General features: G+C 42.9%; 1 protein-coding gene across 1 annotated transcript; it reads right to left on the reverse strand.

Moving 5' to 3' along the window:
* Positions 1-325: 325 nt before the first annotated feature.
* On the reverse strand, positions 326-8,205 carry PLK2 (polo like kinase 2). The gene is made up of 14 exons (XM_074165835.1): positions 7,883-8,205; positions 7,374-7,481; positions 7,092-7,208; positions 6,770-6,899; positions 6,385-6,472; positions 5,884-5,979; positions 5,460-5,658; positions 5,224-5,368; positions 4,734-4,831; positions 3,973-4,096; positions 3,464-3,704; positions 3,237-3,366; positions 3,038-3,148; positions 326-2,916 (listed from the first exon to the last, which is right to left on the reverse strand). Exons 1-14 carry the CDS (start codon positions 8,123-8,125, stop codon positions 2,725-2,727), a joined length of 2,022 nt encoding a protein of 673 aa, XP_074021936.1. The 5' UTR covers positions 8,126-8,205; the 3' UTR covers positions 326-2,724.
* Between the last annotated feature and the right edge of the window lie 12,526 nt (positions 8,206-20,731).

Here is a 20,731-nt window from a genome sequence, read left to right on the forward strand (position 1 = left end):
ACGTGACTGGTCACATAAGAAGGTCAATTAGAGAACTACAGTGTCTTAAGACAGGATCCACCCTGGGAAAGAATTTCAGAACCTTTGCACCTGATGCAAGTTCTTATATTACAAATTTTAAAGCAGCTTTCCCTCCTTGGGCTGAGGGACTAGAGCAAAGGTAGTGTACTTTAAAACGGGTATTTCTCCTTAACCTGATCTAATCATCTCGCAATTTTGCAATATGAAAATAAAAAGTGAGGTAAGCATGCAGAGCACTAACCAGAAAAATACAGAAGGATTTAGAAAGCACCAAGCATCCTGGTACCACACATACACATTGCATACAAATAACTGATTCACTTAACTGTATTTGAGTGAGGTGCATTACAACTATCCACAACCAAGTAGCATCCTACAATAGGACCTGGGGCCTTTATATCCACTTTTAAACATCCTACACTTGAAGTCAGTTTATTTGCTTACACCAACAAATGAATTCCAGCCATAGAAAAATTATTTTGATTCTTAAAGAAATTATAGCAGCTGAAGTAAAGGTTCATACTTTCTTAAGCACACAATCAAAAAAACCAACTGTTTTTCCAGTTGAAGTTAAGCACTATAGCTCATGTAATTTTTGTTTTTCAAATGCACACAAACTGTATACTTACTGGTGTCATAAATGAAAAGTGAGATCTTACTTTGTAAGGGAAAGGGCTCAACAGCGGCTGTATGTGTGCAGCAGAATTAAGTCAGTCATGGCCTCCCAAGAATAAAATCAGTCATTATCCCTTGAAGAAAGCAGACAGCTGTGAAGCTGAATTCTGCTCACTATAGCAATTATATATTTAACTTCACTGAACTGCCTAGAGTTACATTAATGAATCCATCTGAAGAACTCAATTAGGTCTTCCTGTCTAGACTTGAGAAGTAAATAAATATTACCTAATGCATGGTATTCAATACAGGGAAAACAATCACATTTATACACACTTGCTGCAAGATGAAGCAAGCCAGTGATACCTCCTCTGCTCACCATTCTGGGTTAACATCTGTATCTTGTTCAGTGTGCACTTTATTACATTGACTGCCTGCTCCTTGCTTTCCGCTGCTGTGATTGAAACACTGATGGCAATGGAGATCTGTCTTTCAGAACAGCCCTCGTTCAGTTATACAAAGACTAATCCAAATAAACCATTGAACTGCTTGCTGCGGCATCAGAACAGTTCCTTGGAGATTGCTGTTTATGTAAGTCCAGGTGCTACGTAATATCAAGAGAGAAATAAGCCCAGCTCCCAAGTAGACATTTCCCCACCCCACACTGAGTCATGAGACCTCAAAAAACCCATCTATTTGCATAGTTTAACTGACAAATGGCATTGCCTTCACTTTTGGATAACAATTGCTCTAGTAAGTGTATTCTTATCAGCAGTAGGATTGCACCAAGCAGCAGGCCATCCCTACACTGTCCTTAGGATGTTTTGAGCTACTTTACAGAGAACTTATGGCATACCATAAATGGTATTTGGTCTTAGTAACACTTGTGGTTGTCCAATGTTATCAACTCAATAGAGTAAGCCTAAAGTATATAGTAGAAGTTGGCATTTCATCTTCTGTTTTGATTTTACTTTACTGGGGTTACCATTTAACCAAGGGCAGAAACACACACACAATAAAGCGGCATTGAAAGGTATGGATAATTCATTCTACCATTGAGGTGTCAGGATACTTCAGTCTCCTGGTGGGTAAAAGCAGTGCTTCCACAGCAAGTAAGAGGAGGAAGCTTATCATCATAGCTACTGTCCAAGTACCATGCAGAAGTTCTTTTTCAGTCACTGCAAAGCATCAATATCAATTTTGGGATATCGTATCTTGAAAAGATCCATACTTTTGGTTTTAGCCCCTCAGACAATAACAAAGTGTCAAGGCCTACATCTGCAAGCTCCATAATTGGCAGCAGCACATTGGTGTTTGTGACTATGAGGATCCATAGACACAGGCAAACTGCTCAGTGTTAGAGCCTGACATTCATATCCTGACCTGTACCAGACTTTTTAAAAATGGTATAAGGAAAGCAGACCTGCAAGATTTTTGGCATAGCAAAGCATGGTAAGGTATCTTGTAAAAAGAGTGGAGAATGATGCTTCAGATTTCCATTCTCTTTATTGCCAAGAAATTTATATTTAAAATGCCAAGATCCAAAAAAAATGTTGTGTAATAAATACTTCACTTTAGGCTGTAATAAATAAAAAAAATATTAACAAGGAATGCACTTTGCCAGCCACAAGTGTGGGTGTTTTTGAAAAATAAGGGGAAAAAAAAAAAAAAAAAAAGAGTATGGCCATAGTTCACAGTTAAGCAGCCAGAAGCTGCTTATTACAATGGAGCTCTCCCTTCCCTCCCCTTCCAGATGCGTATTCACAGTTTAACTCCATCAGAAATGCTGTCTTACAGAGCAAGCAGTCACACTCTGCTCAGAGTTCAAGTCAAAAATATCTTTAACACACACATGAAGCAAGGAAAACTATGATCCAAAGAACTCCTTGTCACACCATTTTAGTCCAACAGTAGATTTAAGCTTCTAATAGATGTGTGCCCAGCACACTAGGACAGTCAAGTTTTCGTACCACCACACATCCATCATCAACATACTAGTTGCTCCACCATCCCCACTGCTCCACTATCCCCACTGTAGATTTCACAGTGAACAAGAGGGTCCGTTTTGTTTAAACGGAGTCAGTTCCTTCAGTTACATCGCTGCAGCAGCATGTTCAGAGCATATTCCATTCTGTGTTTTAGTTCCAACGAGCATCCAGAAACCAGAAGAGTTGTCAGACGAAACGTTGTGGATATCCTCTCTTCATTGATGTAAGTAAGGAGATACTCCTCACTCTGATTGCAAATGATGATTTTCGTGTGATCATGATAGAAGTTCACCTGTAAAAGACAAACAAGTTCCTGTTTGTATACTTTCTCCTCTCAATTTCTGGCACTTATTACTGTAAAACTGGATAAAGTATTCTAGAAACATTTCCTCTGGCAATGCTACCAAACTTACTTGAAACGTGCCATCATTGAAGAGCATCATTAATGCTTTATCAGATTTAAGCCACTGCAGGAGGTAAAGCCTGGGCCTGCGCACATCTGTTAGGCTGGGCAAATCTCCTCCCTAGGAAAGGAAACAGACATTACATTGATCACTCAGTTCACATTCTGCGCCTTTTTACAGCTCAAGATCCAGAAGGTGCTGAACTTACATCCATGAGGTTCTCTTCCATGTAGTGAGAGAAATACTTCAGTACAGTTACTTGGCTAATGAACTGCTCAGGAGCCTCTGTGGCTGAGAAGACAGAGCACTGGCCTAGCTCAGCATAGTAGTGGACTGTCCTGTAAGAGGAGAAAGAGTAAGGAGGTTAGAGATGAGATTAAAGCTTTTCATGTTTAAACCACCTTAGAGAGTTCTTGGTTTTGTAATCATTCTTACTTTTTGTCTGGCAGAAGGCTCATATGCGCCCCGTTGTTGAAAAGGACACCGACAGTGTGATCTGACAGCTGGTACCCAAAGCCATACTTGTTAGAATAGTCCACCCATTTTGTAACCCACTGGAAGGATGCTGTCAGCTGTTCTTTGGGAATGCTGTCTGCTTCTGGCATGTTCTCCAGACATCCTCGCAACACTCTTGCAACTGTATCAGCAACACTCCCCATGGTACTGTCTTCCAGGCCTGAAAGAGAAGGATTATTAGACTGACAAGAACACACAGAGAGCAGGCTTTCATTGTAAACGTTTTGGTTATCTAGACTGTAATTTTAAGAAGCTTAGCCTTTATAGCTTTCCAGTTTTAATTCTTCCAAAATATTAGCTCTGAAATTTAGAGACTCAAAAATAGGGGTGGGTAGGAAAGCAGCTGTTTATTTCCAGCTTCTGAGTCTGAGACATGAGAAAACTAAAGGTGGGATTTAGAATTAGAAATTATGTTTTGCTGCACTTACATTCACTGCTACTGCTGCAGCTTCCCAAAGTTCCCCTGACTATCATCCGAATAGAGTCTCCAATCTGCTTATTTTCCGGTAGCACTCCCGGCTTCGCTACTGTTGTGATAAGAGGCTGGATTTCCTAGGAGAGATGTCAGACATGTAAACATCAAACATAACACAAGCCAAGACTTATACACAAGTTTTACATGGCTCTCCCGTCTCTCAACAAATGATAAATTCTAGGGAAACTGGTATTAGTGTCTCCAGCAAGTACAAAGAGCTGCTGTTAGACTGAGCTTAAAGCAGCATACCAGGTCTTTCCATTCCTTTAGATCTTCAATTTGCATCTTACACACTAATCAGTCCTCTGCTCTCCTGCCCTAGCAAGAGAACAGCTGCATGCAGGTCTGAACACCAAATGCCAAGAGTTAGATCTCAGTGATTTATTCTTTAAGAAGTCCTAGTTAATCATGAACTGAAGCCCTGTATTTGGAATATTGGGAAAGAGCACCTGGCAGACAAGTTACCACACAGATGACAACGGACTCTAGGCAAATACTATAATTACTCAAAAGCCAAAATTGATAGTCTCCCTACAAAGGCTACCATACTTTGGTGAAGCTTTGCTAAGCCCTCTTAAAGCAACTCCTGCTAATCATTTAAGCTTGATTATGCTGTGTACAGCCCCAGCTCTGATATCCAAGTCAAATATAACTTAATTATAGCCACTCCACCCAACTGTTATTGGATTTGAATTGAACTGCACTTGCATTTACCTCATCTGTTCTGTGTTTGTGGGGCTGCTGGGTTATCGATGTCTTCTTCAAATCATGCCTGAGCTTGTAGATTTCTTCATCTTCTTTAGCTAGTCTGTCTGTAATACAGGAAAAAAAAAAATACTTAATGCTGCATCTGGAAGTACTGTTCAATTACAGAAACTCTAATAAGTTAACTGCAGAAAGCACATTGTCTCCCTTCAGTAGCTTCTTCTAAACCTGCCACAGTTTCCCAGAACTACAGTACCATTAGAGACCACAGACTAACAGATGCCCAATATAGATTTTCAGTATGCCATAAACAGCATTTACTTATGTCAGTTGGTGTAAGTTGCAGGCTACCATCTCTACTTATTGATAAAGAGGTCAAAACTAACCCAGGGAGGACATAGCAACAGAGCATGTGTACTTACATCTCATAGCTGTACATTACTAGCATGACATTGATGGCATTAGAGATAAGTTTCAAGCATAGCTACAATCCACTTACTATGTGTGTCAAAGTATCTGGCTTTATCCTTTTTGCCAAAGAGAGCAGCAGCTGCTTTTTTGAAGAAATTTTTAGCAGGACTTGACAAATGGAAATCAGGAACGGTGTGACAACAGCTAGCAGAAAGTCTATCAGGTGTAAAGCCCTGTGGAAATGAGATTCAAAAAATAATTTTTAGACCACAATGCATTTCTAAGGTGGACATTTTTTCAGCCAGAATACTAGACAGTACAAACCTGTAAGAAAAATTCGTGTCTAATTATTTCATCTAAACTGGGCCGATCTTCAGGATTTTTTGACAACATGCTAGCTATTAAGTGTTTTGCAGGTGCCAAGAGAGATGAAGGCAGGCTGTATCTTGCTTCCCTTATACATCTGTACGTTTCTTTAAGATTTGTGGTCTCAAAAGGGGGTCTTCCCAACAGCATGGTATACCTGTTTAAAAGCAAAGGAAACCAATTTTATTTTACACACCCACCATACTTTTCTACAACTACTGAAAAGGCTTTGTCTGCCTCCTAACACAAAGGAGAATTTCTGCACTTGGGCTAGACATGTATAAAGGGCTGCAAACTGATGCAGTACTGCATCCACTTTGAACTCTTAAAAGCCTAAGCCAGCAACAGAAATATTTCATTTCAAAGGTAGTGAAGTACTCACATTACACAGCCTAAGGCCCAGATGTCAGATTCACAGCCATGCCCTTGTTTGTTGAGGACTTCTGGAGAGAGGTAATTTGGTGTGCCACATATTGTTCTGCAAATCAAAGAGGCCACAGAGCCTGTTAGTATTTCAGATAGAAAGAAGTGAGAAGCTATTTTTCATAGGGCAGGTTTTCTTCTCAAGTTCAGACAAGAACTTAGAGACTCCTAAAGAGGAGCTGTATGAATGTTAATATTGGAGACACCATGAAATGCATCTATGTGACAGAGGAACAGCAGACTCCTATCTGCACTATTCGTCAGTCAGGTACCCTGCCTCCGGCATTTGCTATTATTCAAATGCTCAGAGGAAAGCAGAAGTCAAATCAGAGCAGCCTGTTTTCTAGAAGGGGAAGCCTTGATCCCAGAAGCAATTAGGTTTTGCTATGGAACAGGATTTTTCATCTCTAAATGAATTTGGTTTCATTTACTACTAGACTTTGCATGTTGAGGCTCCTACCTCCTCCTGTGCTCCAGTGGTTCCAGCCTAGCTGCCAAGCCAAAGTCACCCAGTTTTAGTTCCATGTTCTCATTAATGAAGAAGTTACCTAGCAGAGAGAAATGCCAGTTAGCTCTTTTCTTGCAAGGTAGGAATGCATTTGCCACAGGTGCTGAGTCATACTTTGTTCAAAGCCAGAAGCTGGCCAAGTTTTGTTTTGGGTTTTTTTTTTTTTTTTTTTAAAGCAGGAATGCTTAATATCATGCCTTAAGCACTCCAAGTTTCCACTGTGAGGACAGACTGAGCCGATTCTATTAATTAAGCTATCGCCATACAAGCATAAAGTGGTACAACGCTGACCGGACTGAAGGAGTGTGTTTTGAAGTTGGCGAGGAGGAGAACTTACCTAGTTTAAGATCCCTGTGCAAGATTTCCTGCTCATGAAGATACTTTAGCCCTGACACAATTTGCCTGAGGTAGTATCGTACTTCTGGTTCCGTCAATACCTTCCTCGCTTTTAAGATGTGAGCCATTGACTGCAGAGGAAAAACAAATGCAGAAATGTCACAGGACATTCACGTACAAGATTCACCTTAAGGAGAAGTAAATCAATGCATGGAGAAATGACAACTAAAGAAGCCACAAAGATACCTTTTACACATCACACATTTAAATTAGTTGCAGATTCCAGGTAAGTAAATACTGGATTTCTCCTAGTTGATGCTCACCCTTCTACTGCAGTACTCCAGAAGAATGTAAATATTCTCTCTGTCTTCAAAGTAGTGGTAAAATTGCACAACATGTCTATGATTAAGCATTCTGTGCAGCTCAATCTCTTTATCAATCTGAAGAGACAAGAGGAGAAAAAAAAGAAAAAAGCATTTGTTAGCCTTGCATCCACAAGGTTGAGCAGACAGCTCGTACCACAACCATTTCAGGAAAAGGGCTGGGCAATCCAGCACACAAAGAGTTTGAGAAATAAAAAAAAAAAGCCGTTCATGCACACACACCTTTTCCCTTTGATGAGGTTTTGCTACTCTGCTGTGAGGAATGATTTTTGCAGCATAAACTTTATTTGTTGTCAAATCTGTCATCTCGTAACACTTGGCGAATCCACCCTAGAGAGACACACGAGAAAAAGGCAATTATAGCAGGTATGAAATAAGTCCCACACTTAGTCATTCACCAGCTCACATATTAGTCAAGGCGCACAACTTCCTTCGCACAGGATAATTTGGTAAAAGACCGGTCTCGGGTCCATCGCCCATCTGAGGGTTCGCCTTGCGGCTTCCCCCCCCCCCCGGCCCCGCACGCAACACCGAAGTCGTTTCTGCAGGCTTGCCCGAGCTGAAGGCACGATTCCGCTCGTAATTAGGGACAGCGATGAATCGGGGACGGGAAGGGTGCTCGGACCCACCGCGCCTGGACTGCAAGGGCAAATCCCACCGCGGGCCGGTCGGGGTCCGGCATCCCGGCGCACCCCAGCATCCCCCGCCGCCCGCTCCGCCGCGGCCATTACCTTTCCGAGAACCTTGCCGCGGCAGTATCGCTTCCCCGTCGTGGGGTCGGTTATAATCCGGGAGACCTCGGCGGCGGAGTGGGGGTGCTGGTGCGGCAGCTCCTCCGCCTTCTTCCTCCGCGACTCGCCGCCGGCCGCTCTGCCCACCGCCGCCTCGCAGCCCTTGGTGGCACTGCCACTGCCCCCGCCGCCACTGCCGCCGCCGCCGCCCGGCGGGTAGGCGATGGTCCGCAGCAGCTCCATCCCCGCTCCTCGCCGGCTCCGTCCTGCCCGCTGAGCCTCGCCTCACCTTCCCGCCCCGCTCCCGACGCGCTCCAGACAGCGGGCTGCGCTCCGGAGCCCGGCTTATATGGCGGGCGGCGGCTCCGCCCCGGCGCGGCGGGACGGCCCCCCGCCGGGGACCGCTCCGCCCGCCCCCCCGCCTTGGCCCGGCCCCGGGGCGGCCCGAGGGGAGCGGGCAGGGTCCGGCAGTCCTCCGCTGTCGTGCCCGGCCGCGGGAACCCAGCGGCGCGGCGGGAGAGGGGGTGAATGCTGCTGGAGGCTGCCCCCCGAGCGGCTGCAGAGGGTGCTCTGCCCTCCGGCTGGGAAAGCGCCAAGGCGAACCTCGGCACACAGGTGTCTTCTGCTGACTTGCCGCTTGTGGGGCAGCAGGGGTTTGTGACAGACGGTCAGTGTAAGTCACTGGGGTGCGTCCCCCAGTGCCAAGGAGCTACCCTGTCCCTCCTTTTGCGTGGGGAACACACGCCTAGTGACACTCTCCAGAGCTGCCTGGTGACAGTTCTAAAATGTTCTTTTCACAAGCAGAAGCATTTCCTTAAACAACCCAAACACATATAAATTAATTTTGGAGACCCCTGACAGCAATTGTAGTCCAGGACCTCTAATCTAGAGGTTTGAGTACAGGCGATTATTGAAGAGTGAAGTGTGTACACGGGAGAAAAGTTTTGAAATGTGGAATAGTTTTGCATTTCTCCCATTCTGAAGAGGCAAAAATGCTGATCTTCATCCTTAGTTTTTTACACATTTCTGAAGTATTATTTCCTTGTTGGAACATACTAAGAATATTTCTGCCTACTTTCATTGCTGGAAAAAATCAAAGTCTAGTTGATTGAATACAAATGACTCTCAGAGCATGTAACAGTATAAATTATTTCAGTGTCAGTCTCTGAACATTCCTCATTTCAGATCTTAAAATAACAGCAAAATATACACTCATTTTACAGTGTCAACATGAGGATGCATGCTTTATTAGAACCTCCCCCAAAACAGCAAAAGTACAGAACAACAACCTTTAAGTTTCCCTACATAGGTATTGCATTATGAAGGTACCAGTGCTCAAATGTCAAATATATTGGATTGTGCACACTCTGCTTTCCCCACCCACAGTTTTTTAGTGGATGCGCACTGGACACTGCTCCTGCATGCAGGCGTCCTGCTTCCTACCTCGCTCTGCAAAGTCTAGCCAAGTCATGTTAGCATTATTAGTCATTAACCATAGGGACAGAGGTAAAAACAAGAAGAGGGAAAAACTGGGATACACAGGCTGCACTCGGACCTGTGCTTACTAAACCCCTAACCTTACAAGCATTGGCTTCCTGCGCGAATATTGTTTCCCTCATGAAATGAAAGTTTCTCCAAATTAGTATCCGTTATTGCAAAATAAATTACTTAATGTAAACGCGATTTGTTGATGCTTTGTTTTCTGTCAGTTAAGTTGCTTTGGTCTGCCCTGCTGAAAGGCGGTGGGGAAAAGGGAAAATAGGCTGGATAGACGTACACGTTTTCCCTCCACTGGAAAGAAGTGGTATTACACATGGTAAAATGCGAATTTAAGAAAAACAGGCTTTGTCTGATAAAGGTTCAGGGGAGATCGTTAAGCTTGACTTTAAGAGTACACAAGCACATGGTTAAAGCTGAATATGCAAAGTGTTCTGCTACACAAGACTAGGACTGTTCATTCTCAAGTACTTTGCCGAAGCAAAGTCTTGAAGCTGTATTCCCTCTGGGTTACAAAAGGCCATGAGGCTGCTGAGCTGTCCCGTGCAGCCTGTTCAGTTACTCGGAGATTGCTGCTCCCGCTTTGGCACAGGTAGCATTTACCTAACTCTTATCTCAAGGTGCCAAGTTTACCATGCTATTGATTGCAAGGTTTTGCAAAGGAAAAGCTGTTGCAGGAATAAGAATTTTTGACAGCATTCTTGACCCTGTTGGCGAACTGTGCTTCTGTCCTTTCTGCCTCTGAATTTGTTACTTTATCATTCCTGTTCTCCATTTTTTCCACTGTCTTGCAAGTTCTGCACTGCCTTTTAAATCCAAAGATGTACAGCTCATCAGGTAACTTTAGCTGGAAATACTAAATTCAATACTTAAGTGTTCCAGAGGCCTCTAAAAGCTTCTGTGCTGGCACATTTCTTACACTTACATTACTTACATCTCTTAGCTTCTGTGGAGAGCTACTGGATATTTTGCAATTAACATATTGAACTTTTTCCTTCTAAAGCAGTTCTCCTGGATAAAATAACATTCTTGCAAAAGCTTGAAACTAATCCTTTCGTATCTTGCAAGAGGAAAGTCATCCTAGCCAGTGCTCTATAACATCCCACTTTTTCTTCCAAGTTACATCTGCTTAAGTGTACCTGCAGCTTGCCCTAGAAGCTCATTTAGGAAGCTCATTTAGCAAGCTAGCCTAGCAAGCTAGCTAAGATAGCAGCAGCTTTGTAGCCAGATCAGTGTGCAGCACTGCAGTTACCCTGCCAAGAAACAGGACAAATGTAGCCCGGACTCAAGCTTCAGACACGCATTCTGTCTCTGGCTCCAGAAAAACCCCTACTCCCTTATCCCTACAACTTCATTTTGACACAAGTGTACAGCTTTTTCATAAAAGCCTGGTTACTGGGGGTCTGGGAAACCTTGGCATGCATAAATCCTTGGGTCAGATGAGGAATGGGAATTTGACAGAGTCATAAGTGGCCTAATTACAGACTTGTGTGAAGAAGGCCTTGGCAGGAACTACTCGTTCTTACCCTAGCATTGGGAAAATGAGGTGTTTGAAGACTTAAATTTCCAGAAACAAGTGCATTAAATCCTGGATTTCCTGCATATTACAGAACCTTAGCACTGTTCATGGCCATGAATTTGCCAGGGCAACCAAGCCCTTATGTGAAATCTGTATCAATACCATCTACCTGGCCCCCAGACCATCTCACAACTGAACTTCCTTCCCACGGTGCCACTTACCCACTTTTCCATCATCAGTGTGCCAGTCTGAGCCAATTCACTATGCCCCTATAGCCACACACACTGATAGCCCTGCAGTCCATACTGGGCTCCGAGGCAGCCCACGCTGGTTTGGCGGGGAGAAATGGCCTTTTACCCGGCTTTCAGCTACCAGGAGGCCTGTCCTTCTGCCTCAGGTTAGCCGTCGGCAGGACTGTGATTTCCACTTAGCCGGTCATACAGTGCCCTCAGCTGCTGAAATGAAGTTATGACAGTTTGGCTGAAAAGAACCGTATTCTATTTGAAGATGGGATGAACTCATGAGCCCCGTGAATAGCATCGTCACTGGTGATAAAAAATGTGCAGTTTATTTCTAGAACACCACCCTATAAAAACTATGTCATTAAAAATCAGACTTGTACACAAAGTGCTTCTTTTGTGACTTGTCAGAGGAGAGAGTAATGTCTGGACAAACTATTGATAATCTTGCTGTATTTCAATGAATGGCTAAGTCTCATTTCTCCTCTTGACTTTTTCACCAGCTCATCCCTCTCATTTCATTCTTCTAGCTTAACCTTTTCTACCCCACCAGCTCCACACCAGCCTCTTCCCATCACCCCATATGGGTCTGTACGTGCTCTGCTTTTGTGTTCCACACATTCCCTGTTCCCTGGCGCACTTGCTGTCGTGCTTCCAGTAAATCATTCATTTCATAGACTGTAGGGTATCTCATAGGCAGACTCACCAAATAAAGTATAAAACACATAAAAGCTGAACTTAATACAGAACTAAAGATTTGCCTGATGCTGCCATGCAGCTTCAGTGTGTCACTTCCCTTGCAGGATTTTATTGTCACAGATCATCCTCACACATAGGTGTGATACCCATTGTCCTCCCTAACTCACTGCCGAGCTAATGCAAAGCACTTGTTTCTAGTATAATTCATGTATTTTCATTTCCTTTGTTTGAAGCTTGGGAAAGTTTCCAAAGACCTGAATTCTTTCGCAGTTTCATTTGAAGTCATCTACTAATTAAAAAGCAGGCAGACTACCAAGAGCTTAAGGCAATCATATGTTTTCCCAGAAAAATCTCCAGAAAAGAGGGTGCTTAGCCCATTGGTCACATAGGCTGTGCTAGTTTTTGGTTCCTTTTGAGGTGCTGCCAAGTTCTGTTCCCACCTTGCCAGTTCAGTGTGGGTCCTTGGGGCCAGCAGGAAGGCAGGGCTGCAGATGTGGTGGTTATAGGATCCTGCATTATGTCCCCAAAGATACAATCCTTTCTATTTCCTGGAGTTTAATGAGTACCTACATGGTCAGGATGGACGGCTGTCTCTGAAAAGTGTTACCCCACTTTACCCAGTGTAAAGATAGATTACAGGGAATAATATAGCTCCAATCAAGCATCAGTGTCAAAGACACTCAGCTTTCTCTTATCCCTCACTACTATCACATTCCTTCCCTGTGATGCTTGGTTGAATAATGTCTCACAGCTTGATTTCAGGCACTAGCCCCTGCACTCAGGAAGTGCAATAACACTGTCATATAGCACTTGCTTCTAACAGTGAACTCAGACCACAGGTTTACACATTGTGGTATTTTTCTCGTTTTTTTCACAGCTTGACTTGGTTTTCTTGCACATGCCAGAGAAAAACAAAGATTATACTAACTTCAAAGTTATCACTACTACAAAAATAAAGGCTCTAAAGCCTTTGCCTTTACCTCTAAATGTTGATCAAAATTGTTATTTTAAACTTTTCAAGATTGAGGATGTGTTTGCACAGACGATACTGTCAGATACATCATTTCCTTCAAAGACATTCTCTACAGCCTCTATTTGCCCCCCTTGAAATGCACTGGGGAGAACCAAGAGTGCCAGCTGTGTGGGAGACTGGCTAGCTGAGAAGGGTCGCGTAGACATGGTCCAGCTGGCCAAGCAAGAACTTGAGAAACATCGGATTCAGCCCCCGTAACTGCTGAGCTGGCAAGGACACCCTGTCCTTGACTGTAATTGTTGTATGATAACAGGGAGATTGCAACTGCTCAGGCATGGGAAAAGAGGATGAAAGTAACTGTAAAGAAGGAACTAAGGGCGGGGTTGAAGTTTGGAGGACAGGCCAATCAGAAAGATGTATTGCAGAATATGTATCAGCTAATTATAACGAAGCATAAAAGACAGCTGTACTATTCAATAAACGAAGCTTGCTGATCACTCATATTGAGTGTCCCTGTCTTCCCTCTGTCGCGACACCAGCTGTATCACCTGTCCATAAGAAGCAGTTCAACCTAATGACCACAAACACACGCAAATACTCCATGCGGTGTCCTGTAGGAATCACACCCACTCTGCCACTGCCTGTGCTGTGACCACTCCGAAGTGCTCACTTAACCAAAGAGTTTTTGTCCACAGGATATTTAGTGGGCCACCTGTTCTGCCAGTAGCAGCTTTTTCCAGATGCTTCTGCTGAAGCACAGGTGATTTTCAGTACATTGTTGAAGGTGCTTGAAACTTCGTGAGACCAGGACTTAAGGTACCACAAGCCAGTGATATAATGGCTATGCCCAGAATTATCCTGCTTCCCTTATAAAAGATGTCTAGGCCCATTATGCAACTGCATCAATTATGCAGAAAGAACAAAGATCTGTGTGATGGTAAAGCATCGTGCCCAGTATTAGAGACACTTGGCTTCAAACCTGAGGAACAATCAGAGTAGTGTTTTGTGCCCTAAAAGAACTGTCTAGATTCTTTTGCGGGTTTTTTCTGTAGCCCTTCTCAATGCCCAAATATCTTAAACATAAACCTCCTTGTTAAAAGAAATAGTGCCAAAGGGTAGTCAAAATCCTCTAAACAGAACAAAGAGTTCACTACTTCAGCCAGTTTGTTTCTCTTCCTGCTCCCTCTTCTCCTTTCTTGTTTCAGTCTTCAGCTACTGCAGGACACAGGACAGGAGACAATTTCCTACCGATTAGGCTAAGCACTCATTTTCTTTCTCCGGGTAGGAAAGCAGTTTCCTGAATCCACAGAGCAGGAGTCAGTGTTACTGGTGCTCAGATAACACAGACAACGCAGGAACACAGTTATGAGATATACGGGGTAAGAGCCCATGTCACAGGTTATCGTTCTCCATGACACTCCTTTCTGTCAAGAACAACCATATCTGTTTTTCATGCACAGGTTGCCAGTAACTAGACATGTACAGGCCATTTCTGACTGTATATTATAAACATGAAGCACAAAAGAGGATAACAAGTATTTAGGAGATTGAAAGCATTTGCTGCCTTATTTTCTGCAATTAACTATGCTTGTAGGACAAAACAGCTACAAAGAACAAAATGTTGTGGCAGACAGGAGTACAAGCCATTATTCCTAATCCTCAACAGCTGTATATAATGTTCAAACTCTTCAGCACAGTGATGCATGTCTTATGCATGCCTGGATATAGAGGAACTCTGGGAGGCTAGAGTTGAAGGTAGAAAAGTTGATGGTCAACGGAAAACTGAGTTACTGGGTAATTAGATACAAGTCAGTGCTTCCTTTCAGCACTGCAGGTGCTACAGAGGCTCTTTGCTACCAAAGCAAGACACGCCAGAAGCAATCCTGAAGAGAGCAGAAGAGATAGCCTGCACAGGAAGGAAAAGTGGGCTGAGAGCTGCTGTTGTCAGAGCCAAGAGAAGCAACCACATTGTCTGCAAAGGAAGGGGATCCTGTGCTCTTTCGCCCATTGGGATCAGATTAAACTCAATTAACATTTATTGACTTTCCTAGATTTCTTCTATCCACCACTCTAATATCAAAGCAACAGGCTTAAACAAAAACACATAGAAAGGAGTTAGCACCATATGTTACCATCAAAGTCATTGTTTATCAGACACAACGTGACAGAGGCATGTATTCAGAGATTCTGGGGAAAGTTTCTGAGAATCACGATTTTCAATTAACTGTTTTCTGTCTTGCATACATTAGAAGTTTTTTTAAGTGTTTATTGCCTACATTTTGTTTTATACATAGATCACTACAGCTTTTCCAGCTGAGAGTTCTTTATTTATGTAAATATTTAAAAGTGGCACTACTTTTAGTTTATTTGAGTTGCACTTATCCTGACTGCTGATCTCAAGAGTTGAAGCATGTCATTAGCAAAGTTAGTGTACCAAAAAAATAAAAATAAAATAAACCACACACAAAAAAATGGCCTGTAGTGAAAATTTAGGTATCTAGGAAAGAGAGACATAGAAAATCTGGTCTGCTGACCTGTTTAAGAATAGAAATGAGAACAGGTGGTTGTTAAGACAGGATGGATAAAAGAAATTATGAACAAAAAGCATGCCCTAAATAGCTAGGTGTGAAAGTGAAAATCCCCACTAGATTTTTTTCCATCAACTCATTTTGATCTTTTTGTTCTAGCATCCTTCTCTGATTGAAGCTATTACTAGCATCAGCCACCCAGAGAGGGTAGGTAGGCCAGTGCAGTACTTTCCTCTTCCTGAACTTGTTTGTGTGCTCCACCAGTGGCCGAAGACCTCAGGCAGTTATTGGACATCTTCTATTTTAACTAGGGAAACCAGTACCTTGCATAAAGCTCCTCAGCAGTATGAAGAAAAAACCCAGGGGAAGTTATCTGACAAGTGCAAACAAAGCCAGAACTATGACTGAAAACCTGCTGGCAAAATGACTAAATCCAGTAGCTGGAAGGGCAAATATTGCCCTCTGAACATGGAGAGTCTGTCGGGGTGCAGGCACTGACCCCACACACTGGACACACACCGGGAAGTAAAAAATACATTTGCCTCCCAGCACCATAGCAGGTGCTTTTCTGCACAAGAGGAGAAAGTCAGGAGTACCAAAAGGGAAAATGAGAACTCGGTTCCACAGCTACAAACTGACCCAGGCATCTTGTCCAGCACAGGGCATGTTTTGGGAAACTTTAGTTCTATCTAATTTTTAACTCTATTTCAAATTGACATTTTAAGCAGGTTCAGGCTGTGGGTTCTCAGTTGGCCTTTTATGTTCTGTATTACTTGATGTGGGGACATTGTTTTTAAATTTTGAGAGCAGTTACTATTGGCTCAGAGCAACTGCAGTGACTTTGTTCTACATCACACTTCCATGTCTAAAGTGAATAGTCATAGCCCACAGCAAATGCAAAATAATGCAGAAAGGCAATGTTCAACTGAACCTATGGCAAGGTAAAAATGTGAACACAAGTAGTTATTGCAGCTCTATGATGCCAAGAGAAGCTGTGGTACCCGGCAAAGAGTGAACCTTCAGAAAGGAAGTAAAATATTGCAAATACAAGTTTAGCAACAGGATGTGATAGCGCAGCCCACAACATGGATTATTGGACTTCTGAGATGGGGCCGAGCTAATTTTAGCTCTCATTTCAAATAGAGCAGGGCACTTCCTCCAGTGAAAGAGCAGCAGTGACCTTCACAGCAAACTGTGAAGTTTCTCCTATCGAAGTCTGCATTTAGCTTTAAAGTTCCTGCTTCTATTTTGGACTTCCAGGAGGGCTGGTGTGCTGAAAGACCTGTCTCTTTTTTTACATACATCAACCTGAGTAAATAAAAAATATTACTCCCCTTGTCTGCCTTATGTCTTTAGATTCTCATGGCGGACATACTGCCACCACAATCTTGCTGTTTTTTTTCTTAGTGAAGTAGCTCATAGCTGTTAGCCTTAAATGACAGATTTGAGAACCGTGGAATCAGCACATTTCTGACTCTTAACAGACATGGATGGCTTTCAGTAATCTGACAAATGGAGACAAGGAGTAACAGCCAACTGGTAAGTGAAAAGTATGAAGGAAATCCTCCAATAATCACTTGTGCAAAACATACCTATTTTTAAAAATTAGAACTTTGTTTTCTTGCCGTTTGGGTCCCTGGTGTTTCTGGTTAGACATACGGTGCTTAAGGGAACATGGCTGCTTCTAGAAGAGCAATTCTGATTGAGGGGGGCAGAAAGTGTAAGCAGCTTTAAGAAGTCCAGTGATGACAAACTCTGGTTTCCTGCCCTTTCAGCAGTCACTTGTATGTGTTTTGCAAAAAACAGGAAAAGGTCACCTAAGTGGAAAACAATGTGGTGAGTATTATTTTGCAACTACCTTAGAGTGCTTTAAAAAGACTTACAAAGATGTTAAATTTACATGGCCATTTGTGGTTGGAACAAATGTTTTCAAACATACTTCAGTCCCACACAGAGCACTGCGTCAAAAACCCACTTCAGAGCTACGCTGGCTTCAGTGAGACTGGTCCACAAGCATGCCTTTGTACAGAAAGGCACAGAGCAGGTAAACCACCTAACAAGGTCTCTGACCAAGAAGCGCAGATGCCCAAGTCTATACATATTAAGGACTACAGACTTTGTTGGACTTCATTAGACCCAGGCTTACTAGGTTATTCTCACCTGTCATCTCAATGCATGGAAATATTTGTCACACAAGTCTGCCAGCAGAATTACTTCTTCTGCACAGACCTTGCTATGCCTGACAATATTTATTAGGTACTGGAGAACTTGCTCCAGCTTTACAAGCACAGGCCTAATTCAGACTCAAACAAAATCTATTTTCTTATGTCACTGTTCCCATAGATTACCACCAGACAACTGAGACTTTTCATAGTGATGAACTCGATGCACAGTCCCGTCACTGATGGGAACAAAAACCTGACCTGTCCTAGTTTCAGCTGGGATAGAGTTCATTTTCTTACTAGCAGCTGGTATAGTGCCATGTCTTGGATTTTGGCTGAGAACAATGTTAAGAATGCACTGTTTTTAATTGTTGCTAAGCAGTCAAGGACTTTTTCAGCTTCCCATAGAAGCTGACAGGGACCATTTTGTATATTATTTTACCATCAATATATTTTTTTTCCCTCTTCTATTAATGTTCTATTAAACTGTCTTTATGTCAACCCAGGAGCTGTTTGTTTTCCTCCCTCTTCTCCCTATCCCACTGAGGCAGGGGAGAGCGAGCGAGCGGCTGCGTGATCTTAATTGCCAGCTGGGGTTAAACCACAATAGTCACTTTTGGCACCCAACGTGGGGCTCAAAGGGTTGCGATAATGACAGATCTGACCAGAATGAGTTAATTTTTTTTTTATATATTTTTTATAACCATTCATTACATTAATTTAATAGTCGCTGGTGGCAATGTTGCTTGGTTTGCTCAGGGAGTTGTGTTATGTAATACCTCCCTTGATGTATACACTGATTACCAGTATTTATGTACCGTTTTTCACCTGTGGGAGTTGGATTAAGATTGCTGCTTTGCTGTACGGTATAATACTGGTTTATGGTATGATAAAATCAGGGATCATAAGATCAGTACTGTAGCTGTATTCTGCACTGCCGTCATTTTCGTATTTCGGGAGCCATCTAGCGGAAACTATTAATAATTACACTTTTTAACTTCTCTCTTCGAAGAATCAGTCTGTGAAGGAGCCATGTTCCTCCACCTCTCCCTTCTCCTCCAGGCTAATTACAGTAGCTCTTGAGAATTTTCAATATCCTTGGGATGTTCAAATCAGCATGCTCCTATTGCCATGTCTTCTGAATTTGTTTCTGGTCTTGAAATTGTTTAAAGTTAGCAAGCAACCTAGGAATGTAACATAGGTTCTGTGAGAGTATGATCATGGGTGGCATGGCATATGGGAGAATATGGGCAGGTATCTAGGGAACTACTCACCTCCAATGGTCTGGATCTTCGCTCACGAACAACTACAAGACCCTTATAAAATGATAGAATGTTTGAAAGAAAAATGCTGTTGTTATTCCAAAGAGGCACAACTCACCACACTGTGCTGGGCCCTGGCCAGTATCTACCAAACCCTGGTCGAAGTTGCGCAGCACCCTCAGGGAGAAGAGAGGGAAACCAGACTGACAGGCACTGCGGCTAATCCAACCCTGGCAACAGACACACAGCTGAACCAGAGAGCTAACCCATGTCGGTATCAGCCACCCCATACAGAAAAAAAACAGCTCACTTAGTATGGGATGAAGATGAAGCAGGGTCATCACAGGAACAGGAGGAAGAGGCAGAACCAGAGATAATTACCTGATCCCTATTGCTGAGTGATCTGAAAGATAGGCGAAAAGATTTCAGCATTGTCCAGGGGAGCACATTGTCACCTGGCTGCTCTGATGCTGGGATAATGGGTTTTATGGTGACATGGCACCCCAGAAAGAATTGAGCAAGACAACAGGATTCATTTCCTGGGCCAAAGAGCGTGGCATTGACTGGGTGTATCACATCTCCTCTCATGCGCCAGTCTCTGTGAAAATTGAACAACACAATGGACTGTTAAAAAGTACACTGAGAGCAAGGGGTGGTGGGACCTTAAACCTCTGGAATACACATTTAGCAAAAGCTAGCTTGTTAGTTAATAGTAGGGGCACTATCAATGGAACTGGCCTTGCCCAATCGAAACTTCCACATACTGTAGAAGGGGCTAGAAGTCCCCACAATGCACATGAAGAACATGTTCGGGAAGACAGTCTGGGTTATTCCTGCCTCAGGCAAAGGCAAACCCATCTGTGGGATTGCTTTTGCTCAAGGACCGGTGTGCACTTGGTGGGTGATGCAGAAGGATGGAGAGTTCTGATGTATACCTCAAGGGGGTTTGAGTTTGGGCAAGAATAGCCAATTAATTAAATTGTATTATGTCAATTGCTATATAAGCCTGCCACTGTATGTCATCACTACTATAGCTGTTGTATGCTATATCTATATGTATTACAGTAAGAATCACGCAGACTAATGAAGAATGAATTTGATGAAACTGAGTAAAGTGCAGTGGTGATGGAACAAGAACTGACTTTCCAAAGTCCTGGGCTAAATGAAAAGGCATTTTTATGGAGATGGCCCATAGACTAAGGGAATTATATCTGGGGATATATATATAAAGACAGGAAAAGTGGTGGTGTTTAATTACAAAGTATTGGGAAGTGTAGGACCTAAGCATGATGCAGATGGTATAGAATAATAGGTGAATACTGTCCTGGTTTTGGCTGGGATAGAGTTAATTTTCTAGCTAGCAGCTGGTATAGTGCTGTGGTTTGAATTTAGGATGAGAATAATGTTGATAACACACTAATGTTTTCACTTGTTGCTAGGAAGTCAAGGTCTTTTTCAGCTTCCCACAAAAGCTGAGAAGGATCACAGACAGGACAAGTGACCCAAGCTGATGAAAAGAATATTCCATGCTATAGAGGTCATGCTCAGCATATAAATGAGAGTTGGCTGGGGTGGGCAGGGATCTGCAATCCCTGCTCGGAACAGGCTGGGCAATTGATCACCGGGTGATGAGCAATTGCATTGCAATTTGTATATATATATATGTATACATTTTTTTTTTTTTTCTCTTCCATTACTGTTCTATTAAACTGTCTTTATCTTAACCGAGGAGTTGGATTTTTTTCCCCTCTCCCTTCTCACTATCCCACCAAGGCAGAGGGGTTGAGTGAACAGCTGTGTGGTCGTAGTTGCCAGCTGGGGTTAAACCATGACATGATCAAAAGGAAAAATAAAACAGACTTTATTGTATTCTGTGCTGAAGAAACAAGGGACAGAAAACCTGGAATTTGCATTGGACTAACATACATTCATTCCTGCTTGAGAAAGAGACTTTCTATTAGGACTTCTTT

The sequence above is a fragment of the Numenius arquata genome, chromosome Z, assembly GCF_964106895.1.
Source record: "Numenius arquata chromosome Z, bNumArq3.hap1.1, whole genome shotgun sequence".
In the NCBI taxonomy this organism is placed as follows: domain Eukaryota; kingdom Metazoa; phylum Chordata; class Aves; order Charadriiformes; family Scolopacidae; genus Numenius; species Numenius arquata.